This window comes from Nicotiana tomentosiformis, chromosome 4 (genome assembly GCF_000390325.3).
Source record: "Nicotiana tomentosiformis chromosome 4, ASM39032v3, whole genome shotgun sequence".
In the NCBI taxonomy this organism is placed as follows: domain Eukaryota; kingdom Viridiplantae; phylum Streptophyta; class Magnoliopsida; order Solanales; family Solanaceae; genus Nicotiana; species Nicotiana tomentosiformis.
Window position 1 is genome coordinate 84,832,244 of NC_090815.1, and position 25,009 is coordinate 84,857,252.

At 33.7% G+C, this 25,009-nt stretch overlaps 3 protein-coding genes across 3 annotated transcripts; 2 read left to right on the plus strand and 1 right to left on the minus strand.

The window, feature by feature from the left end:
* Positions 1-2,274: 2,274 nt before the first annotated feature.
* On the minus strand, positions 2,275-3,951 carry LOC138910062 (secreted RxLR effector protein 161-like). The gene is made up of 3 exons (XM_070201282.1): positions 3,708-3,951; positions 3,083-3,133; positions 2,275-2,369 (listed from the first exon to the last, which is right to left on the minus strand). Exons 1-3 carry the CDS (start codon positions 3,949-3,951, stop codon positions 2,275-2,277), a joined length of 390 nt encoding a protein of 129 aa, XP_070057383.1.
* A 5,540-nt stretch (positions 3,952-9,491) lies between these two features.
* On the plus strand, positions 9,492-10,577 carry LOC104111353 (metallothionein-like protein type 2). Its single transcript, XM_009621032.4, has 3 exons — positions 9,492-9,839; positions 10,077-10,148; positions 10,284-10,577. Exons 1-3 carry the CDS (start codon positions 9,775-9,777, stop codon positions 10,369-10,371), a joined length of 225 nt encoding a protein of 74 aa, XP_009619327.1. The 5' UTR covers positions 9,492-9,774; the 3' UTR covers positions 10,372-10,577.
* Positions 10,578-16,898: 6,321 nt separating this feature from the next.
* LOC104111354 (metallothionein-like protein type 2) lies at positions 16,899-17,844 on the plus strand. The gene is made up of 3 exons (XM_009621033.2): positions 16,899-17,039; positions 17,333-17,404; positions 17,535-17,844. The coding sequence occupies exons 1-3, from the start codon at positions 16,975-16,977 to the stop codon at positions 17,620-17,622; spliced, it is 225 nt and encodes a 74-aa protein (XP_009619328.1). The 5' UTR covers positions 16,899-16,974; the 3' UTR covers positions 17,623-17,844.
* The last annotated feature ends 7,165 nt before the right edge of the window (positions 17,845-25,009 follow it).

Genomic DNA, 25,009 nt, shown 5'->3' on the forward strand with positions numbered 1-25,009 from the left:
CCCTTCCCTCTTCTGCGGCTTCTTTTTCTTCTACGTACAAGAGGTCTGCTACTGCGGCCTCACATTTGCGGTCGCAAAGCCGCTTCTACGAAGAGACCCCTCCCCTCTCACTTCTGCTTCTGCGATCAACTCATCGCAAGTGCGAGTCCGCTTATGCGGTCTTGCATGCGCACCTGCGACCCCTGCCCTTGCCAAGCCAATTCCGCTTTTACGCTACCAAACTCGCTTCTGCTAGCTCGCACCTGCGAGCCAATTCCCGCAGGTGCGATTGTATCAGATGGCAGCCCTCCAATTTTGTTCTAAGTCCGAATTTGATCCGTTAACCATCCGAAACTCACCCGAGGCCCCCGGGACCTTAACAAAATACATCAACAAGTCCTAAAATATCATACGAACTTAGTCTAAACCTCAAATCACATCACATAACGCTAAAAACACGAATCATACCCCAATTCAAGCCTAATGAAACTAAGAAATTCCAACTTTTACATTCGATGCCAAAACCAATCAAATCAAGTCCTATTGACCTCAAATTTTGCACACAAGTCATAAATTACATAACAGACCTATTCCAATTTTCAGGATCGGTTTCCGACTCCGATATCAAAAAGTCAACTCCTCGGTCAAACTTCCCAAAAATTCAACTTTCGCCATTTCAAGTCTAATTCCACTACGGACCACCAAATCACAATCCGGATACACTCCTAAGTCTAAAATCACCCAACGGATCTAACGAAACCATCAAAATTCAAATCCGGGGTCGTTTACACATAATTCAATATCCGATCAATTTTCCAACTTAAGTTTTCAATTATGAGACTAAGTGTCTCATATCATTTCAAAACCCCATCGGACCCAAACCAATTACCCCGTCAAGTCATATAACAACTGTAAAGTACAAATTGAGCAGTAAATAGGGGAACGAGATTGTAATACTCAAAACGACCGGCCGGGTCGTTACATACTAACATCTCATTTCTTAAGGGGTACCTTGAAGTGAGCAAGTACAGCCGTGAGAATGAAACGATAGGGTATAGCATGAGTTTTGGTGCCAGTTAGAACCCTATCAAGAAGCTGGATGATAAACCCAGGCCAATTGATTTGCCTCCCACTATCCAGGCATTCCATAAGGACCAGGTCCATGAATATGGCAATGTGCCTTTCTTCCTGCCTGGGCAGCATAACCTTGTTAACAAAATCAAATGACACTCTGTGGGGTGGCTTCATCTCACTTTTGTATATAGATTTGAGCTGAAGGTCTTCCTCATTATCACCAAACTTCCTTGTAATGTCAAGTGAGGTGGGGAGGTTTTCTAGGCTTGGCCATTTTAAATTTTTGTAATCATTGTACCCTTTAAGAGGTACTCCTGGAATTTCACCCAATTCCTTGTCATCAAAGCTCACATTCACCCCCTTTACCACACTGGTGACTCGGCCATTTTTGATCTCACAATTTTCCATGAACTTCACAATCTCAATTCTGGCAAGCTTTCTATCCATGTGAAGGACCATGTCCTTCCAACCCTACAATTGTAGTTTTTCCAGCATCATCATCATGCCTTCCTCCTCCAGGTCCCTGAGGAGTCTACCTTTCAAGATGGTTATTTTCCCAAACTTAACCATCTTGTCATGCTCTTCATTAGATTCCTCTTCTTCTTCACTCTCTTCTTCCTCCACTACTTTCACTTTTCTAGACTTCATGGCAGACTTAATTCTTTTTGCCAAGGTAGAAAGCTCTACAGACTTTGTCTTCGAAGGAGACTTCTTTTTGGAAGTCTTTATTTTCGTTGCCTTTGGATTCATAACCTCCACCTCTTCTGCCTCCTCTTCATCATGAAGGACCAGGTCTATCTCCTCAATTTTAACTACCTCAACAGGCTCACTCACTTTCTTTTTTCCCTTTTCAACAACTTTTCTTTTACTTTCTTTCAAGGCCTTTTCAAGTTCAGCCTCACTCTACTTCTTCTGACTCCTTGTAGCTCTTTCTCTTGTGGGAGGAGTCTCTATAGGGATAGAAGAGGCAACCTTTCTCTTCTTATTTTCCCTAATAGTTCCAGGAATTTTAACTCCTGAACTCTTCTTCCTTTTTGGATTATAGTTGTCAGACACGCATTTCAGTAGGTCTTCGAGGGGTTCCTGTACTGATGGAACAGGTTCTTGAACATTCTTCCCCAACCTAACCAACCCCTCAGCATCTTCTCCAGACCCATTACCCCCCTTTTCTCTCAAACTTTCTTCCTCTCCAGTAGATTCCTCACTCCACACTACCATAGCTCATGTTTCTTCAGTCAAACTAACATGAGTGGGTGAATATTCAACCATTCCTTTTCCCATTCCAGATTCAGTTGTTTCAACCCCAGCCATAGTTCCTACCAAAACAAACCTATTTTTCAGATTTTCAGCAACCTCAGAGATTGTCTCAGATGTAATTTTTGGACCAAATATTACCTACTCTATTTCAGATGAAACAGTTTCTTCCCCCTTAGTTGCATACTTGAAGGAATCTTCAGATCTTTGGGGTTCTTCTGCCTGACTTACCTTTAATTGCTCATTAATTTTATTGATTTGTTCTTCTCCAGCGACTACTTTGCGAGCAAGCATCTTGAATCTTTCTTTCTTAGAGATAGGTGTGATTGGGGTATGGTTGAAGATGTGGGTGTGGATTCTTTGGGTGGTGATGAGGGATTTTCAGAGATATTAGCCATTGATGGTTAGAGGATGAGAGAAGATGAGTGTGTGTGTTTAGAAGATGAGAGAAGATAGAGAGAATTATTTGGTGGCTGGAAATTTAGAAGTGAAGAAACAGCTAAGACCAAATCAATATAAAGAGGGAGAATTTAATTAGGTAATGACAGCTTTTTCAGAAGCTCAAAAGTCTAATCAAACTGGGAGTCAGCTTGAAAATACGTTGAGGACTCTCCCCAGAATCTAGGCACTTATTGCGTTTTGGGACTCTCTTTGGGTGAAACTGGTTCATTTTGCAGCGGATAAGCTCAAGAAAGGTTAGGACTAAATGGGACTCTCCTTTTGATCATAATCCAAATATAATTATTTCAAAATATACAGAGTGGAGAGTACGTACCAAGTAATCTTGATGAACCAGGTTCTTCACTGAGAAATCTCTTATATAAGTCTAAATTTTCGAAGAGAATAAAGATAATATCATTAGAGAATAATGATACATTTTAGCATATGGCACAAGAGTATACTAGTGAAAGTATGAGACTGAGCAAACTCTAATATAATTATGTACAAAATTCACAAATTATCTAACCAATTTTTTGAGTTAGAACTGGTTCCTTTTAGGTGATTATAATTATCCCTAATTCTAACCTGTTCCTTTCAAAGTGATATCTACTTAGAGATTTGTGAAGATATCAGCTATTTGCTTGTCAGTAGCACAAAATTCCACAGTGATCAAACCCTTTTCGTAGTTGTCCCTCAAAATGTGATGCCTAACATCTATGTGCTTAGTTTTTTTATGATGAACAGGGTTCTTGGTCATACTAATTGCACTAGTGTTGTCACAAAAGATGGGGATACAACCTACATCAATTCCAAAATCCATTAAATGTTGTTTGATCCACAATAATTGAGCACAACATGAGGCAACAACAACATAATCAGCTTCAGCATAGATAAGGCCACATAATTTTGCTTTTTGGTGGCCCAAGATACAAGACATGAGCCAAGAAAATGTGCCATACCTGAGGTGCTTTTTCTATCCACAAGAAAACCCACATAATCAGTAATAGCATATCCAACTAAATTGAAATTACTACCTTTTGGATACCATAGACAAAGGTCAATGGTGCCTTTTAGGTATCTCAAGATCCTCTTGACAGCAGTCAAGTGAGACTCCTTTGGATTTGCGTGAAATCTAGCACAAAGTCCTACCCTGAAAACAATGCCAGGTCTGCTAGCAATGAGATATAGCAAAGATCCAATCATTCCCCTATACAACTTCTAATCAACCTATGAACCAGGTTCATCTACATCCAATTTCGTGGATGTTGCTATAGGAGTGTCAATTTCTTTGGAATCTTCCATTTTAAACCTTTTAAGCAACTCTTTCACATACTTCTGCTGATGGATCATAGTTCTATTTGAATTTTATTTAATTTGTAAGCCTAAAAAGAAATTAAGCTCACCTATCATACTCTTTTCAAATTCACTCCCATTAATTTATCAAATTCTTTACTTAACTTATCAGTAGTTGCTCCAAAGATTATATCATCAACATATATCTGAACTACCAAGAGATCGTTACTTTTTTCTTTCAAGAATAAAGTATTGACAATTTTACCTCTCTCGTAGCCATGCTCAAGCAAGAATTTTGACAATCTTTCATACCATGATCTTGGAGCCCGCTTGAGCCCATAAAGTGTCTTGTCAAGCTTGTACACATGATCAGGACATTCCTTGATTTCAAAGCCTGGAGGTTGCTTAACAAACACTTCTTCCTTTAGATAGACATTGAGGAAGGCACTCTTGACATCCATCTGATGAAGGGTGAATTCCATGTAGGTAGCAACGGCTATAAGGAGTCTAATTGCTTCCAATATTGCAACTGGAGCAAAAGTCTCATCATAGTCTATGCCATCCTCTTGACTATATCCTTGAACCACTAATCTGGCCTTGTTCCTTGTAACTGTTCCATCTTCATCAAGTTCTTTTCTGAAGACCCATTTTTTGCCAATTACTGATCTGTCCTTGGGTCTTGGTACCAGATGCCAAATTTGACTTCTTTCAAATTGGTTAAGTTCATCTTGCATTGCATTCACCCAGTCTGCATCCTACAAAGCCTCAGCAAAAATTTTAGGTTCAATGAGAGATAAAAACGCATCAAAAGCACAAAGATTCTTTGAAGAAGATCTGGTTTTGATTCCAGAGGTTGGATCAGTAATTATATTCTCAATAGGATGAGAACTTTGATACTTGTAAAGTTTCACAACCAACTAGTTTCCCCTAGATGTTCCTTCAATGTTTTGTTGCTGAGGAACAAGTTCATGGACAGGTTCCCTCGAGGTTTGAGGATCAGTTCCTCTTTGTTTAGTTCCCCCTGTCAGGTTGCCCTGGGTGGAAAGACCTGTTCCATCACCTGTTCCTTCTTCCGGTGCAGCTTCAGTCTGGGATGTTGTTTTCATTTGAGTTTCTTACTAGCTCAATTGCCTCATCATCGTGTTCCTGCCTCTCAGAAAGAATGTTAGTTTCGTCAAAAACCACATGTACATTTTTTTTTCTACACACATAGTTCTTTTGTTATAAATCTTATAAGCTTTACTATATGAAGAATATCCCAAGAATACTCCCTCATCACTTCTGGTATCAAACTTACCTAGGGAGTCTTTACCATTATTGTGCACAAAGCACTTGCATCCAAATGCCCTAAGATGGGATATATTTGGTTTTCTCTCTTTAAGTAACTCATAGGGAGTCTTCTCAACAAGAGGTCTAGTCATGCACCTATTTATGATGTGGCATCCAGTGTTCACAGCTTCTGCCCAAAAACTATGGGGCAGTTAACTAGAAGAAGCATAGTCCTAGCCATTCTTCCAATGTCCTATTCTTTCTTTCAAATACTCCATTTTGTTATGGAGTCCTAGGATCAGAAAAATTATGATGTATGCCATGCTCATCATAAAATGCAGCAAATTTAGCATTCTCAAATTCAGTACCATGATCAGACTTAATTGATACAAGTTGATTACCTAGTTGTTTCTTAGTCTTTCTAACAAAAGAAGTGAACATGTCAAATGCTTCATCTTTAGATGTTAAAAACAATGTCCAAGTAAACCTAGAGTAATCATCAACAAGCACCATAACATATCTCTTACCACCCCTGCTCAGTGTTCTCATTGGACCACAAAGATCCATATGGACTAGTTCCATCGTCCAGGTAGTGCTTACCATTTTCTTTCTTTTGAAAGAGGATCTTACCTACTTCCCCCCTGCACACGCCTCACAAACTTTATCTTCCTTGAACTTAATGTTAGGCAGCCCTATCACCAAGTCCTTGGAGACTAGTTTATTGAGTTGGCTTAGACTGGCATGTCCAAGTCTTTTGTGCCAAAGGAGGAGATCATTATCCAACACATTAAGCAAGTGAGTTCATTATCTGAAAGTGTGGACAAATCCACATCATATATGTTGTTCACTCTTTTTCCCTGCAAAACTATCTTGTCCGTGGTAAGATTAATCACAAAGCATTTTGTAGAGGTGAATGCTACCATGTTACCTCTATCACACAATTGTAATACACTTATTAGACTGTACTTCAGTCCATCTATCAAGTAAACATTCTTAATAGAGTAAGAATCAGTTTTACCTACCTTTCCAACCCCAATGATCTCACCTTTCTTCCCATTTCCAAAGGAGACATTACCTCATTTAAGGTCCTCAAGTGAAAGAAACTGGTTCTTGCTTCCTGTCATATGCTTTGAGTAGCCACTATCCATGTATCATATTTGGCTGCTCCCCTTCACTTGGACCTGCAAAAGAAAATCAGTGGTTAGTCTTAGGAACCCAAACTAGTTTGGGTCCCTTTCTATAAGCAAAAGGGTGTATTAAATTCTTTTTAGCCCAACTTGGTAGCCTATTTTTCCCTTGAACAAAATCTTTGTTCTTTTGACTTGCCTTTTCTTTTGCAGTGCATTCACTTTTATAGTGACTAGTGTTACCACAATTTGTGCAAATCTTGTTCTCAGAAAGTGTAAGATACTTGCTTTTGGGATCCCACTTAGGTGCAGGGTTCCCAAAGCCAAGTCCTCTTCTATTGTTACTATGGTGTTCTTGTAGCCATGAAAGTGCATCAGAGGACTAGTTCCATTTACAAGTTCTGTCTAGCTCATGCTTGACCTTGCTTAGATCCTCCTTTAAAATTCTTACATGTTTATCTCTCTTGTACAATTCATCTTTCATTTTTCCTACATTTTCTTCTAAAGTGAGTTGTGTGTGATCAGCTGTCTTTTTGCCTGTTTCTAGTTTCAATTTTAGATTTTCAGATCTAAGCTCTAGGACAGTTATGTCAAGTGCATGAACCTGGTTCTTCAACACAATATTTTCACTTACAGTTTTACTAGCCCTAAGTTCCAGGATTTTGCACTTAGCCTTCAAAATCACACATTCTTTAGACATCTGTTGCTTTTCGTTATTTACATCCTCAGATTCATCAATTAGCTCTAGTAGCAACTCAGATAACCTTTCTTTAGACAAAAATTTAATCTTGTCTTTGAGATGAAAGACACTTACCTCAGTTTCTTCATCAGATTCTCCAATGGCCATAAGTGCTCGTTCATCCTCATCATCATCATCTGAGCTTTCATCCGAGCTTCCTCCCCAAGCAGCGACTATAGCCTTGGTTGATCCTTTGTTATTGCCTTTATTGGGTTAAACATGTTCCTTCTTCCTGTTCCTTCGTTCAGATCTTTCCTTCTTCCATTCAATTTCCCACAAAGGACAGTTTTTGATGTGATGATCAGACTTTCCACACTTGTAGCATCCATCATTGGTTTTCTTCTTAAGAGCTTTTGCCTTGTTGTAGCTTCCACTTCTTGAAGAATCCTTTTCTCTCCTTGGGTACTTCTTGAAGTCTTTGGTGATCATAGCCATTTCATCATCTTCCAGATCAGAACCTTCAGTGATTCTAAGTGCCAAGCTTATTTCCTTCTAAGGTGCATCCATCTTCATGGTTTGTCGCCTAAGTTCATAGGTAGTGAGATTTCCAATCAACTTATTTAGTGGGAGAGTGGCAATGTTCTTTGACTCCTCGATGGCAGTGATCTTGTTTTTCCAAGTGATTGGCAAGACCCTAATAAGTATCTTCTCAACCCTCTCTTCTTCAGGAATAATCCTTCCAAGAAATTTTAGTTCATTTGTCAGTATAGTGAACTTTGTGTACATCTCTTGAATGGTTTTTCCATCCTTCATAGCAAAGTTCCCATACTGAGAGTACAATAAAGTTGCTCTAGATATCTTCACTTGAGTAGTTCCTTCATGAGCCACCTATAGTGTGTCCTAAATTTGCTTAGCAGTGGCACAACCTTGGATTCTGCTGAACTCATCTGGACCAAGTCCACAACCAAGCCATTTTTTGGCTTTAGCATTCTTCTCCCACTTCTTTAAATCCTCAGTAGTTCAATCCGCTCTTGTCTTTGGCACATCTACTCCTTCAGTATTTTTCTTCAATGTAGCCAGTGGACCATCAGTGACAATGTCCCATAGCTCATAGTCCTCTCCTTGAATGTGATCTCTCATTATGTTCTTCCACCAAGAGTAGTACTGGCCATTAAAGAGTGGTGGCCTACTAGTGGATTGTCCTTCCCAGTTTTTAGGTGGTGCACTCATCTTGATCTTCTCCTAAGGTGTTAGCCTCTTCAAGGATAACCTGCTCTGATACCAATTGATATTTTGTACTTCAACACCACACAAGAGGGGAGTAATTTGTGTGGTGTCCAATTTTTCGCGTGCACAAATTATATAAGGACCTGGTTCTTCTATGTGTTCCTTATACTACTGTTGCGAAATAATAAATACGAAAAGTAAAGAACATAAGTATTTTTATGTGAAAAATACCTGGCTCAAAAGGTGAAAAAAAAATCACGATCTACTACCCAGTAGAATTTTTTCCAACACTTCACTAAATCACTGAGCCAAAAACAGCATTTACAAAACTCTTTGTAAACCTAAGAATTACCTCTAACCCTTTGTGGCAACCAGCCTCTAGCTGTTGCGACAACTTCAAGTTAAATCTAACTTGAATACTTCACTCAAAGTACCTAGTACAATTGCATCTAGATAAAGCTGAAAGGTACAACTCAAAAGCCCTACTACAATGAAACTAGGATAAAAGACAGACATTTGGAACTGATTCTTCTATCTGGTTCATATAGCTTCAGGTTCGCACACTTGATTCACACAGGAATTGCTTGCAAAATGCCTTGCTATTTTGCTTTCAACTCATGTTTAACTTCAGCATGTGTGCATACCTATAAAATGAGAACATCCTGCAATATATAGAGTTAGTAGAATAGGAAATAACTAGAGTTCTAATGTTATACTCTTCCATGGTGGAAGAGTTCTAGTTATCTTCAACTTCTAACTCCTCTCTTATCTAGGATAGAGTTCTCTTTGAGTAAGGAGTCCTTCTCCTTATCACTTATGCAATCTTTTCGTTCAAGAGATATCATATATAACCACTTAAGCTTATCTGCTTCACATGCATGCCTTGTGCTCGAATCTGCCTGTATCTGTGTACACTATGTATGGATTTGATTCATACTTGAATTCCTTTGTCAATCATCAAAACAAACTTACTTAGGCCAACAAAGATGCTCTTAAAAATTCTCTACATTAGAAGTATTTAATAAGCATAAAGGAATATTTGATGGTAAGTGCTACGATTATTATTTCCTTTTTTTAATTTATGTGACGTAAAACTAAATACTTGTAGCCAACATTTAAGGGCCATTAGGGTACATCTTTTACACAATTTAATCTCAAGGAACCGCCTTAGGAATGTCAACTATTGTCGGCTGATGGATTCTATTTTCCTCAAGACTAAAAACTGTATAAAAATTAAACACTGTATACAAATTCTCAATTAATTGTCAACGTGTCACGCACACAATCATCAATTTTATCGTCCTTTCTCCTATAAAAACCCCATCCTACGCTTCACAATTCATCACAACTGCAACAAGAACTTGCTTTAGTATACTTTCTTTCACAACAAATTAAATAGCTTATAATCTCCAAACAACAAATTAAGAAAACATGTCTTGCTGCGGAGGAAGTTGTGGCTGTGGATCTGGCTGCAAGTGCGGCAGCGGCTGCGGAGGGTAAGTTCTGATTCCATATAATCATTGATTTACTACGTAATCAAAAACATCAGGATCTAGAGTCACTAGGTTCAGAACGAGTGTAATCTTATTATATGTATAATTTTTAGACAGAAGTCATTCTGAATCCGCCGCCTCTTGACTATTTATTTTTCTATTCCACCATATTCCCAGAAATAATTAAGAAGATATATATCAATTTTGTAACAAGTAGTGTTTTTAATATATATATTGTAGATGTGGGATGTACCCAGACTTGGAGAAGTCCACTACCTTTACCATCGTTGATGGTGTTGCTCCCATGAAGAGGTACGTAAATCCAATTTTACTTTACTTTTCCCTGTGCTTTTTGGTTTAAACATATATTTACTAAATTCGAAAAAGAATTTAAAAAAATATAGAAATTGGAAGGCTAATTAAAAAAGATTACTTGAAATGTTGCAGCTTTGAGGAATTTGGAGAGAAAGCAGCAGAAGGAGGAAATGGCTGCAAATGCGGATCAAACTGCACCTGTGACCCTTGCAATTGTTAAGATAATTCTCTTGTGATTCCACAATAATGTGTGTGTTTTCTGTAATAATAAGGATAAAACTACAGCTAGCCATGGAACTGATTGTCAGTTCTTAGGTTTGTTTGTTCTGATCACTTTCCTGTTTGTTTCTCCATCTGATATATATTTCTGTAGTGTGATTTGGGGTGTAACAGAAACGTATCATATATAAATTATAAGTTTGTTAATTTGTTCCTTTATTGCCTCTGAAATCTCTCATACTATTTCTTTTGCAGTACCGTATTTTTCATCTCTGTTAATATTTTTACTTCAATAATATTGAAGTATAAAGCAAGGTAGTTAATATTGGACAAGAAATTGCAAATGCAAATTTGAAAGATCAAAACGGAGAAAGTTTGCACTTTTGTTTCAACAATTATCAAAAGTTGTCACATTTATGACATTCGATTTGTGGAATTTGCAAATAAATCACGACTCGTGCTCCTGTGCCTTCTTTTTAGAGGGGCATAACTTTGACGAATAATTGGCGCGCTATTTTGGTATTGTTGATGTAAAATTACTAGTACTAATGTTTAGTACATGTTCATTCGAGCTAATAGACTAAATTAATAATCAAGTCATTCAAAGTGTAATTAGCACCAAACCGTAAATGGTTAAGTGATAAGTTAAAGGGAAAAACATGTATTAATTAACTACGTTTGTGTAGACATGTGTCATGTATTTATTGGATTGATATAAACACATGATACGAATAAGTATTTACTGAAATACCACCGGGTAGCAGCTAAACTGAAATTAGATGGTAATGTTCTTCCTTAGGATATTGTTTTGTTGTCCTCTAAGCTTTATCAGTTGAAAATCCTAGCATCAAATCGAAAAAAATACTAGGTGATTTTCTTATTTAGAAAACAAAATCTTAGGATGTTGTTTTGTTGTCATCTAAGCTTTATCAGTTGAAAATCCTAGCATCAAAGCGAAAAGAATACTAGGTGATTTTCTTATTTAGAAAATAAAAAAATACTAGGTATTTCTTCTCATTTGCTTTAATATTGATAGGCAAAGTTACCGGTACATTTATCAATAGGAGGCGACAAATACCCAATGATATAGACTAGTTGTGCAAAAGCTTTATTGGCCACCACCGTTATCGAAAGAAAAAAAAGAAGCATTCTTTTTTGACTTTGGAATTAGGTTGCCTACTTATTGTTTAGCACGTTATGAGCAAACAAATATTAGTTTCATTTTCAGAGCTCTCAATTGAGTTGAAATGATAGAAAGACGGTTTCTTATACATAAGCAACACTTCATAAATCATAAAGTTTAAAGAAGTTAATGTTGTACACGAACTTGATGTTGTATAGTATATATGATTAAATTATAGTCCATGATGTCATGTAGCCAATCAGATTAGCAAATTGTAGTTGTGGTAGTAAAAGAAGAATCTTCAAACTTTTTATCGTGTTAGAAATAGTGATATGCTTCCTCTTTCGTAAAAGATATGTATTCTCCAAAAGCAAAAGGGATGATTGATGAATACCATCTTCGACGGCTGAAAATATAGAGCATAAAAAGGTCTTTTTATGAGCATCTCATGGTTTTTTATTGTCTGAAGTTCACTGGTCTAAGTGATTCAAATTCGTGCTATTATGGGAAATTTTAATATTTCTTATTAAAAAGACTTTAGATTTCTAATTAAGGACGAAAAAATATTTTCTCGTAAAAAATATAATGAGAGCTAGCTGTAGTATGTATTCTCCAAAACCAAAAGGGATTGATGATTGATGAAAATCATCTTGGACGGCTGTAAATAAGAAGTATAAAAGGGACTTTTTATGAACATCTCATTGGTTTTTTTTATTATCTGAAATTTACTGGCCTCACTTATTTAAATTTGTGCTATAAAATTTAACTCGAGATCTTTGGTTAATGAGTCAAAGAGACCTTTACTATTCCATCTATTAAAGAGAATTTTATTTTCAGAACTTAAATTCGAGATCTCTAGTTAAGGACGAAAAGATCAATATTATTCCGCCATAACCTTTGGTGGTACGAGTACATATCTCATGCTCATTTTACGGCTCTTTTATCCCTTTTTAAAATGCCTACCTGCTAGTTCAATTTTTTTATAATTGTTAAATCTACGAACCCCTTCAAGGTCTTGTGACTATCAAAATAATATGATATGGAGAATTTAACAAAGATCCTTTTCATTGGTTGCGGAGTTTTTCAAGAATCTAAAACTCCAAATAAGCATAGTTGGATTGATTGAGACGGAAAAAGAACAATTGGTCTTGTTGAGGATTTTAGGAATTATTTAATTGCACAAAATAAATGGTCTACGTTTATCAAAAGCGAGGGGAATCAAATTATATATAAGAAAGTCGCTCTCTACAAGTCTCCAACAATACCAATTGGATAATGTTATTTAGTAGGCGTTTGGACATAAGAATTGTAAAATTCGGAAAAATGGTAAATTTTTTTTTTTAAAGTGAAAATGGTATTTGAAATTTAGAGTTGTGTTTGGACATAAATTTCAGTTTGGGTTGTTTTTGAAGTTTTGTGAGTGATTTGAGTAAAAATTTTGAAAAACAGTTTTTTGCAGTTTTTCAAATTTTCGAACATTTCCAAAATGCATTTTCAAGTGAAAATTGAAAATTTTATGAACAAACGTTGATTTCGGAAAAAAACTGGAAAAATCTTCAACCAAATTATATGTCCAAACGGGCCCTTAATATGGTAAAGCGAGAAAAGTCTATAAATCCTAGATTGATGCCATCCCAAATGTCAGTGTTTAGAGTTGACAATGTAACCTTGCGTTGTGAAGTTACCTGAAAGGGTGTAATACATAAGGGTAAATATTTTGAACTAATATTCCTCAAACTTTAAATAGGATGGCACTTTAACTACTTGCTGATACGATGATCATGATTAGGGGTGTGCAAACAAAATCGATAAACCACACCAAATTGATAATTTGAGTCAAACCGAAGAAAAAAAACTCGATTGTAGTTTGGTTTGGTATTGGAAAAAAAAAACCGGCCATAATTGGTTTGGTTTGGTTTTAACTAAAAAAAAGTCAAATCGAAACCAAACCAACCCGATAGTACATTTATACAAATTTTAAAAATACTTTATACATATAAATATTTATTGTAATTTAATTTATTAATATTTCTTAAATTGTTTTCATAGTTTTATCTTTTGACTATTATTTCAAGTTTGGACTTAACATTCTTGAATGGTAAATAAATTAACTTAACATTCTTGAATGGTAAATAAATTTATAACTCATAAATGTAGTAACTCAAACAAAGTTCAAATCAATACTAATGCTAACAAAAGAAATTCATGAATTCAACACTAGGAATGACGATAGTGTTGAATATCTATATTTTATGTTTACATTAGTTTATAATTAAAATGCATAGCTTAGTTCTTTAGTGCTTAGTTATGTAACTAATAATACTTATTAGCTATACTTATTTTAGCATGACTTATATATAGTATTTTTAGATTATGTTAATTTTCATTATAGGTTATTAATTAGCAATATTTGATTTATGTAATTTTATTATCTTTGTTATTGAATATTTTAGTATAATGCTATGACTTATTTCATATTATTGTGTTATTTTCTTGAAAAATATATTATATAGTTGTATCTTACTAGGACTAAAGAAATATTTGGAGCACAAGTTGCATATTTTGTGCTATGAAGACTTTACCCGAAAAACTCGAAAACCCGAAAACAAAATCGAAAAACCCGAGAAAAATCGAGATTGAAAAATCCGACTTTGTTGGTTTGGTTTGGTTTGTAAATTTAAAAACCTAACACTATTGGTTTGGTAATTGAAAAATCCGAATCAACCCGACTTATGTACACCCCTAAACATGATCTCAAACTCTTAAAACATAGGAGTAGTAATCTCTTTTTTTCTCATTAACTATAGGGATGTTATCTATAAAAAAGTACATCATTCCCATAACCAAAATTCGAGACCTTTTACTTAAGAATGAAGTAACCTTTATCAGTTCACCACACCTCTTGGTAGTAATCAGTTTAGTTAATTAAATTGTATCCAAATGCTTTTATATCTTTTATTTCCTTAATAAAAATTGATATTTGGTCATTTACTTAGCTTTTTTAGTATATTTGTTTTCATTTTACACCAGTATTTCATAACCGCATTGGGGGTCCAATACTCCAAATTCGAGCCACATAATGCCTATTAAAAGGAGAAGGCCATCTTACTAGAACTTTTTTCATCCTCGTGGCTCAAACATAAGATCTTTGATAAGGGTGGAAGAATCCTATATATTCATTCCACCACAACTCTGGATGGTTTATCTGGTTTAGTTTCTGTTTAGAAAATATCTTCATTCTTCTATTTTTTGTTGAAATGACTAAAAGTTATCCCTATACAAGGGGGCGAAGCGTTAAGAAGAGAAAGTATATCGCGATACAAAATAAAGTGGTGGCTAGTACACTAAGCTTAAATCAACTATTGTTCAAAACATAGAGCCTTTCTTTCTTAGTCGTCTGGTTTAATAAGTGAATTTCGATATGCTCTTAATATTTAGTTTAAAGTATATATATTTTTACGCATATTGCCTCACATTTTACTCATGTTTCGTAGATTTCGGATGTGAAATTTAATAATTTGTGCTAATTCGTAATATTACTATGTGTAGCAATTATCCGGAGGCAATATAGGGCGAAGGTGCGAGATTGGAGGCAAAAAGGAGCAAAATAGGAAAATTGCCACAGAGTAGCGCCCAGGCTAGCGTGGGACGCTACCTGTGGCAGTGAAGTCAGAGTGAAAAAAATCCCAGGGCCAGGGCTAGCACCCCATGCTACCCTGGGCGCGGGTGACGGGAAAATTCTCCTAGTTCGCCCAGGACAAAGTTATTTTGGCCCAAGAACTCCCCAACTCGTATAAAAGCAAGACTAAGCCTATTTTGAGAGGGGAGACGTGACTTTGAGGAAAAAATACACACAAGGAACATCCGGGAGCGAGGATATCTCAGGTTTCTTCATCCTTTCTTAGTATTCTCAATTATTCAACACTTGTGAATTTGTTTTAATCTTATCATGAGTGACTAAAACACATAGTTCTGGAGTTGTAATTTAGCCATGAATATTGTTGTTTGACGTTGACTTAACCTTGATTAGAATTTTCTAATATATGGTTATTTCTTCAATTCTGTGATTAACTGCTTAATTGTCTGGCCAACAGTTAGGTTGTATTTACTATCTGTGCTATGCTTGGTAAAGTTACGTCTAGATTAGAGATGAATTGAAGAGGGCATGATCTTAACTCTAAGTGGAGGGTCGGATTTATGGTTAGAATGGGAATATACCTAGTACCATGCTCAATTGAATATCGTAATCTTAATACGTTCTTAATAGATTGATTCCACAAGAATATAGCGTTAATATATTTTGAATAGGCAAGTAGTAATTCAGGATAATACACGAGAGGAATTGTTCGATTAATTAGCAATCATGAGTGAATGGTATGAAAGGGAGAGTTGACTAAAACGTAATAGGATTGGTGAATTGATCACAATCCTGGAATATTAGCCAAATACACAATAACTATTTTGCTGCTTGATTAATTAGTTACTTGTTAGAATTATTGCTTAGTATAATCACACTTTTGAACTCTGATTGACTCGACTGAATAATAATCTTGGTGAAACTATTAGGTAGTTAACACAAGTCTCTGTGGGTTCGACATTTGATTTATCACTTTATTACTTGTATGACCACGTATACTTGCGTGTGCGTTTGGGAGCAACAAATTTTTGACTATTCATTCACTGGCCCGGCTAATTTCATTACATTAGCAGTATTTAATGAACGTAAAGGAATATTTAACGGTACTTAACCAAAGTACTAAGATTACTATTTCTCTTTTTTATTTGTATGATGTAGTTTTGACTGAGCAAGGAATTTAGGAAAAAAGATAGACTTTTCAAACTTATCTTCTTAATATATGTTATAAAATTAGTGTGGCTATAATCTTTTGAAACTTGTAACATTTATATGACTATAAAAGCTACTCATTTAGAGTAAAAATGAAAAGTTAAGAATTAAATTATTCTCAACCATAATAATATTGTAGCATTCTTTTTAAATGACGAGAAAATAATATCACACAAATAACAGAGGCCAACATTTTTTTCTCCTAAACGTAATTAAGGACTAAATACTTACGCAGCAAACATTCAAGGGCTATTAGCGTACTTTATCTTTTACAAGTAATTTAATACTCCATCAAGGACCCACCTTAGGAATGTCAAACATTGTCGACTGATCGATTCTATTTTTCCTTAAGACAGAGAAATTAAATAATTGTAATTTTCATTCTCAAACTCTCTATGGCAGCAAGCTTCATGCCTTTCTCCTCTAAAAAGATATTTCAAACATTATTAATTAAGCACTAGTATACATTAATTGTCAACGTGTCACGCACACAATCATCAATTTTATCGTCCTTTCTCCTATAAAAACCCCATCCTATGCTTCACATTTCATCACAACTGCAACAAGAACTTGTTTTAGTATACTTTCTTTCACAATAAATTAAAGGTCTCTTCCAAACAACAAATTAAGAAAACATGTCTTGCTGCGGAGGAAGCTGTGGCTGTGGATCTGGCTGCAAGTGCGGTAGTGGCTGCGGAGGGTAATTAGTTCTGATTCCGTACCATCATTTATTATTTTAAGCTACAGACATTGAAATCTAGAGTCACTAGCTAGGTTCATAATAAGCATTATTTTATTATATGTATAAATTTTTATTCTTTTTCGCTTGTACTGTATACATAATTTTCGTCAAAAGTACTAATGAGTTTAGACAGGATTCTCCATTAATTTGCCTGGGTGCCTGACCCATTTTTTTTCTTTTTCACCCCACCAGAAAAACTATATAAGGATATCAATTTGTTAATTACTTGTGTTTGTTTTATCATAATGTAGATGTGGGATGTACCCTGACTTAGAGAAGTCCACTACCTTTACCATCATTCAGGGTGTTGCTCCCATGAACAAGTACGTCTAATTTTACTTTTTTTCCTATGCTTTTTGGTTTAAACATATAATTATTAAATTCGGAAAAGAATCAAAGAATATTATAATAAGTAATTGAAAGGCTAAAAACGAATTACTTGAAATGTTGCAGCTTTGAGGAATTCGGAGAGAAAGCAGCAGAAGGAGGAAATGGGTGCAAGTGTGGATCAAACTGCACCTGTGACCCTTGCAATTGTTAAGATAATTCCACAATAATTTAAGCGTGTGCTATAAAAGCTTTTGTAATAATAACGATAAGACTGCAGCCATGGAACTGTGATCTGATATTAGCTCTTAGCTTTGTGTGTCGTGGCTTTTCTTTTTAATTTTGTTTCTCTATGTGATGTTTTTCTACTGTGTGATTTGGGCTGTAACACAAACGTATCAATATACAGTACTAATATATATGTTTGTTCCTTAAATTTTTATGATCAATTTTAATTAAGCCAAGTAGTACTAATTGGACATGAGAATTAACTGCAAATAAATAAATAAATAAGGCAGTCTGGTGCACTAAGCTCCCGCTATGCACGGGGTCCATGGAAGGGCCTGACCACAAGGGTCTATCGTATGCAGCCTTACCCTACATTTTTGTAAGAGGTTGTTTCCACGGCTCGAACCCATGACCTCCTCGTCACATGACAGCAACTTTACCAGTTACGCCAAGGCTCCCCTTCGAGAATTATCTGCAAATATGAAGATCAAAACGGAGTTGTTTTATAGCGTGTTTGGCCAAGCTTAAAAAATCAGCTTATTTTGAAAAGTGCTTTTTTTCAAAAATACTTTTGGTGAGAAGCAGTTTGTGTTTGGCTAATTAATTTAAAAAATACTTCTAAACAGTAATTAATGTTTGGCTAAACTTTTAAAAAGTGTTTCTAAGTGTATTTTTCTCAAAATTGCTTTTCAAAAAAGTGCTTATGGGGAGAAACTATTTTTTTTTACTTCTCTAAAACTGCTTCTGCTTCTACTCAAACGCAATTTTTTTCCCTCTAAAAGCTTGACCAAACAGCTTAATTTTGTAATTAAAAAAAAAAAAAAAAAAAAGCACTTTTTAGAGGAAAAAAAAGTACTTTTGGTTTGAAAAAGCTTGGCCAAACATACTATAATAGTTTCTCTGCTATACCATGTTTATTCTTTTCATTTGTTTCTGAAGTCAAGCATCTTGTGCTTATAGTATCTAATAAATTGACAACTCAAAAAGGAGAAGACAAGTTTAATTGATTTTTCATATTTATTCTGTTGATGTTGAATTCCTGTGGACAAACATAACCACGGGTTGGTTTTTCCGTTTGGATATGCATAGAACATGTTTTGAACATAAGTTTTACTAATGTGTAACATCTTTCATTTGTCGTTGCTACTGATTGCAAAATGTCAAGGTATCGCCATGCATGTTGAATGTAATTCCCTCTCTGTTAATTTCTAAAACATACACCAAAATAAAAATAATGTCATGAAGACATGGCGCCAAAAAACATTTCAAATTTCATGTACCAAGATATTACATATAGCTAGCTAGCTGCCACTCGATACAAGATCACAACAAAATTGACAATCGAGGTCAGATTATTGTACAAAGTAGTCTATAGTGCGCGCGTTTCGCGTGTACCCATATCATTGAGTATAAAGTTTAAAAAATTATATGACTAAGATTATTAAACAATATGTTTACGTTACAAAATAAAAATTAAAGAAAAATGTAAGTTTCTTGAAAATAATAATATTGATCCTATCGATTAGCTAATTCAATCAAGAAATAAATCATGTCCCGCTAAAGTCATTAGTTGCCTTAATAATTATTTTAATGTATGAGTTTTATATTTATTTTAGAAGTTTAGAGAAAGTGGTACAATGTTGATTCGCAGTCATTCTACTTGTACCAACATTTTACTTGTCTTTAATCTTTACAGTTCTCTACGAGGAAACAACTTTAAAAGTAAGCCTAAATGTTGTAACTCTACATTTCTATGAAGATGAATAACGTCTTTAATATGAGGATCGTCAATATTGATAACATATATAGAACAAAACAAAATGAATTTTTTTTTCATAATTAGCTCCGTAGCTCTAACTCTCCTTATGGTTTGCGATTACGCTTCCCTCCAGCTTGTTTTATTAATTACAGTCTGACCAATTCGACCCCTCTTCTTCTTCTTCTTAATTAATATTAGCAATTTCGTTTTTAAGAAAATCATCACCAAAATTTTACTCCTATACTTAGGTTAATGTAGTTCACGCCGAATAAATCCTTAATTGATATTTACATACAAAAATCGACTTTGCAGCTGGAGCAAATTAAGAGACATAATGAACAATTTATTACTACTTTTTCAAACAATTCAAGATAAATAGAACATTTTTGTTAGTTTGATATTATTTTAATGTATATGTTTCAATATTGTCTTAACATAGATCTAATTATGTTCCATTCAAAATACGTTCGTGTTTTAATTAAGTAATATTTTGATTCCCTTAGGATAAATAGTATTAAGGTTCAATTTTCAAAGAAAAAACAAATAAGGAAAAGTAATGTGAAAAACTCCTAAATATTAGGATTGAGCAAAAGTACCATGAAATATATTATGGTTACCCTAGATAGATCAAATAAGGAATGAATCTATATAAATAAAAAAAATTGTTGATTTTATGTCTTAACTATTTTTTACCTAGTTCAAGTAATTTTATAACCTAAATTTTAGTTGATTCAAAATACTAAATATTAGGAACATACTTTAAAACACAAGAAAAATCACAACATCACATGAAAATTATCAACGCAATAATCCCACATCATCACATAAAAATTATCAACACAATAACTCAATATTATCACATATTATCCCTAACAATAGCCACTCTTATCTCTCCTATAGCCACTATTATCACTCCTATAATAGCCTCCCTTGTCCCTCCGCCCTGACAATATTAGTAGCCACCCTTATCGCTCATATAGCCACCCTTACCGCTCCTATAATAGCCTCTCTTATCGCTCCGTTTAATAGCCTCCCTTATCGCTCCGCCCAGATAATATCCCAACACACATAACAACAGTGAAATGACACCCTTATGCTCGCATAATGTCAACAGTGGAATACCACCCTTATACACCACATAACAGTAACCCAAATCATACAACAATTCACACAAGATATTATTACAACATCACATCATCATCAATTTGTATTTACAAATTGCCCGTAGGCCACAACCATTCCAAAGGTACAATAAAGTCAATTAATTTCACAACAGATAGTTCACGGCTCAACATAATGCATATAAAATATCAAAAATAAACACAAGGATGGGAAAATAATGCATCATAGGACAACGCCTTCTTTAATCCAAATTTTAGATAAATATATAAACGCCTCAATTTAAACTTATTTAATTAATTACTTGCAGATGAAAAATCCATAATGTGATTATTTCCAAGAAATATCAAATCAATAAACACACGAAATTCACATAAAAATCCAAGTGGCAATCACATAAAATTATCATATAAAATTCAAACTCGACAAACAAGCAATGAGGCATGACAAATCAAGGATTTACTAAGCTTCAATAATTTTTCAATTTAATCCATAAGGGCGTCTACGTATTTCAACTGATATAATTTGCGCATTTAAACCAAGTACGTACTCGTCGCCTCGCGTACATGATTTTCAATTACACAATTTTTATATAAGACTCAATGCCTAATGGGTAATTCCCTCACTCAAGGTTAGGCAAGATACTTACTTCGACGAAACTAAGTCAATGCTTTAAATGATCTTCGCGAGTGAAGCAACCTCCGGATGGCTCAAGTCTGAAATTCGCCCTTTAATAATACTACGATGGTCCACCACACTAAACAAATTTCAATCTACAACAATGCAACACAATTGCACCAATATTAGTAGATAAATTTTCAGATTTTTGCTCATTTAGGCATTTTATCAAACACATAGAGTACATAGCATTTTACTACCTCTAGTAATGGTGTTTCTTCATCCAACAATCCGTCCTTCCCACCAATAAGAGATACTAAACCGTCCTTTGTCTACAAACAACCTTCTTTAGCACCATTAAAATCATCAATGAACTCACATCCACCCAATTATTGATAATTAATTCATTACAAAATCTCTACAACACCCAATAATCTAGTTTTAGTGTACGCGCGTTGCGTGTATCCTGTTACAATGATTATTTTTTTAAGAAATAAGATCGCATTAATATTATATTAAAAATTGTGCTTGAGTTATAAAATAAAAGTGTAAAATATGTTAATGTAGATAAATAAATTATGAATTTTTAACTGGCGATTTTTACTTTGATATAATCTAAGTGTAAAATATAAAATAAAAAGTTTAAGATATATAGCTCGTCCCAAATTTGAAATATTAATTGTAGTTACACTTTTATCAAATGCATTACAAAATTTTATTTTTAAATAAATAGTAAAGAATCAATGACTATTTTATTTTTGCTTCTTCATGCTTGTTGGACATTAGTGCTATTCAAAGTTCGTGGACCACTTTTCGCTCACTCTCTTCCTCATTTATATTCTCAAATATTTTCTTTGTTATTCTAGTTGTTGAGCTTAGTATTAAAATATTTACCTGACTTCAATATAGAGTAAACATGTGATATATATATATATATATATATATATATATATATATATATATATATATATATATATATATATAAAATTCACATATTTACTACAAAGGTAACAAAAAATTAAAAGAAGAGCATCCAAAATTAACCAAAAAATATAAACAATTTTTCCTGGGCCCCAACTAAATGTATTCTAATAATAGAATATATTGAAGGAACTGTATTCTAACAGATAAATTGCATTACGGAATTCATTCAAAGTTTTGTAATTTTATAAATGCATCTTTTTTATTAAATAAAAGTTTATTTGATGTCAAAGTTTTAAACATTAAAAAAATATAATTATATTTTATAGTTCAAATAAGGCAGAATTTATATAGGAAAAAATATAATCGACTTTGAACTCCTAAATATTAGGAAGTCCTACACATTTAAATAGGAAAATATTTAATGACCATAATTTTAGTTGATTTTAAACTCCTAAATTGTAGGAAGAATAATTAAATGATAATTTTATCCAATGTGAAATCTATTTTTAAAAGATAAAAAAGGCTAACGACATTTTGCTAAAGACATTTGTGCTTTTGAGATAGATATTTGAGTAGAAAAATGTGCGTCCAAGTTCTGCCCTATATGCAGCACAAAGGACAGAACAAGAAAAACAAAGGAAAAGCTAAAGAGAAAAATAAATCCAAATGGAAAAGTACAAAGGAAAATTAAAAATAGAAAAAGTTGAGATAATATATAGCCAGCTAATTGCTAAGAACTCTCAGACTTGGGATGACAGTGGTGGAAACACCAGGTCCTGTTCTTGTCCCCACCCTACCAAAACAGATGATATATAGAAGCAAAAATGTTAATAAAAAGGTACACAATTTGCATAATGCTTACACTGACACGAGCTTAAATTGAGCGATATAAATAGTAAAAATTTATATAATCGATCCCAACTTATTTAGCCCTCGTTTGGTCATAAATTTTAGTAAACTTTTTTTTTTTTTTTTGCAAAACCTGTTTGTTTATAGATTTTATCCATATTTTACAGATTTTGAAAATAAATTTTCCCAATCCCAAAACCAACTCTAGACGTATTTTTGGCTCAAAATATTACCCTTGGTGTTTATAATAATTTCAAAAATTACCCTAAGTTTTTGTATTTTATAAAAAGTCCGCCATCTATTATGACCCAACTAATCCACTAGTTAGTTACTATAATTTCTTTTTTTGGACTAGTGGATCTTGTAATATTATTGCAATTTGACGAATTATAATAGTTAGTAACTGTGTTATTAGCAGTTGATATTAAAATATCATGTTATGGTTTTAGGATAGTGTATTATGTAATTCAGGACTATGCTTTGTGATAATGATAATGAATGGCATCGATGAAGGTTCTGCATTTACAGGAGTAGCAAGTTTGTTTGTTTGGTATTGTTGGGTAATTTTTTATAGTTTTTAGAATTTATGGGTATAAGTCACGTTTTATTTTTTTTCTTAAAAAAAATAAAATATATTTTAAAAAATGATGTCCAAATAAATTTTTATCTTCAAATCAAACTTCACCAAAATTAAATTTTTTTAAAATAAATTTTAAAATCTATAGTCAAACGCTACGGAAGCTACATTTGACAAATTACCTCCATAAACCGGCAAATGTACGCAGAACCATGAATATAGTTAACAATCCATATTCCAACGTAACCATTGGTTTTGGCAAGGACAAACTCAGAGCCTACTGTTAGTGCACCAACCAAAACCTGTAAAAGAAAACAGAATAGTTTGTTATTTAACTTCTAAAGAAAAAGTTATTCAACTCTTTTTGCTCCAATATAGAATAGATATAGATAGTGGTATAAACTAACCATGGTAAAAAAGAAGAGTAAGATAAATCACTTGCCCCAATTGACTCCATCTAAAACAAATGCTAATAAGTTAATTGGTTGTGTACCAGCCACAAATTAAACTAGCCATAGAACATAAGGGAAAGAATAGTTAAATTTAGATATATACTAAAAGAAAAGAAGGTCAACAGTTGAAAAAATTTACTTCTTGTAATTTAATTTATTGAATATATACTGGGATGGCAAGGATTATGAGACGGATAACATTTTTGTCCTGTGAAAAAAATTGTTTAAATTTCACAAATGGTCATATAACTATGACTTTTTTTCATCAAAGTCATATAACTTTATTTTCTCACACAAAAATCATATAACTATGACTCTTTTTCACCAAAGTCATATAACTATGTTTTCTTACACAAAAATTATAAAACTTTTACTAACTCACACAAAAATCATAATGATTGAAAAATACAAATTTTCAGTAGTATTTTCTTATTTTGTGATTTTTTATTTTCATTCTAATAAATAATAATCCAATTAAAATAGGGATGACCCAGCCCGATCTGGTCCACCCGACTCAATACTCATATATATAAATTAAAATAATACTGAACCTGAATAGTAAATCCTTCAAAACATGATATTTCTATCATTTATTTTTCTTTTTAAGATTTTTATTCAAATTGATAGCATTTTTATTTCAAGTACTCTCTAATTATACCTTTTATTTCTTTGTTTTTCTGTCAGAATCTCATATATTCCGAACTAAATTTTTTACGGGGAAGAATTTACTTTTAGTATTATTTAAGTTACGTCTATGGTATTGGGTCAGATTAAGTTGAGTCATTCCTATTTTAAGAAAAAAATATAAAATTAACCGGCCGGCTGAAACTAATTGTATTTGCTAGCCAAAATATATATATAGAATGTGTATGTTATATGTATATAACACACACACACACACACACACACACACACACACACACACACACATATATATATATATATATATATATATATATATATATATATATATATATATATATATATATATATATATATATATATATATTATCAGTTATTATTTTTGGGAGCGGCTAAAAATATACTCATATTTCTCCTTGGTAATTATTTATTC

What these genes read in the sequence shown, in the direction of transcription:
- LOC104111353 (XM_009621032.4), top strand. Translation starts at nt 9,775, where the DNA reads ATGTCTTGCTGCGGAGGAAGTTGTGGCTGTGGATCTGGCTGCAAGTGC. An exon ending in TGCGGCAGCGGCTGCGGAGG is followed by an intron (nt 9,840 to 10,076) that starts GTAAGTTCTGAT and finishes TATATATTGTAG; the next exon opens with ATGTGGGATGTACCCAGACT. An exon ending in GGTGTTGCTCCCATGAAGAG is followed by an intron (nt 10,149 to 10,283) that starts GTACGTAAATCC and finishes GAAATGTTGCAG; the next exon opens with CTTTGAGGAATTTGGAGAGA.
- LOC104111354 (XM_009621033.2), top strand. Translation starts at nt 16,975, where the DNA reads ATGTCTTGCTGCGGAGGAAGCTGTGGCTGTGGATCTGGCTGCAAGTGC. An exon ending in TGCGGTAGTGGCTGCGGAGG is followed by an intron (nt 17,040 to 17,332) that starts GTAATTAGTTCT and finishes ATCATAATGTAG; the next exon opens with ATGTGGGATGTACCCTGACT. An exon ending in GGTGTTGCTCCCATGAACAA is followed by an intron (nt 17,405 to 17,534) that starts GTACGTCTAATT and finishes GAAATGTTGCAG; the next exon opens with CTTTGAGGAATTCGGAGAGA.
- LOC138910062 (XM_070201282.1), bottom strand. Translation starts at nt 3,951, where the DNA reads ATGATTGGATCTTTGCTATATCTCATTGCTAGCAGACCTGGCATTGTT. An exon ending in GGATAGAAAAAGCACCTCAG is followed by an intron (nt 3,134 to 3,707) that starts GTATGGCACATT and finishes TCGAAAATTTAG; the next exon opens with ACTTATATAAGAGATTTCTC. An exon ending in TGGTTCATCAAGATTACTTG is followed by an intron (nt 2,370 to 3,082) that starts GTACGTACTCTC and finishes TTGTTTTGGTAG; the next exon opens with GAACTATGGCTGGGGTTGAA.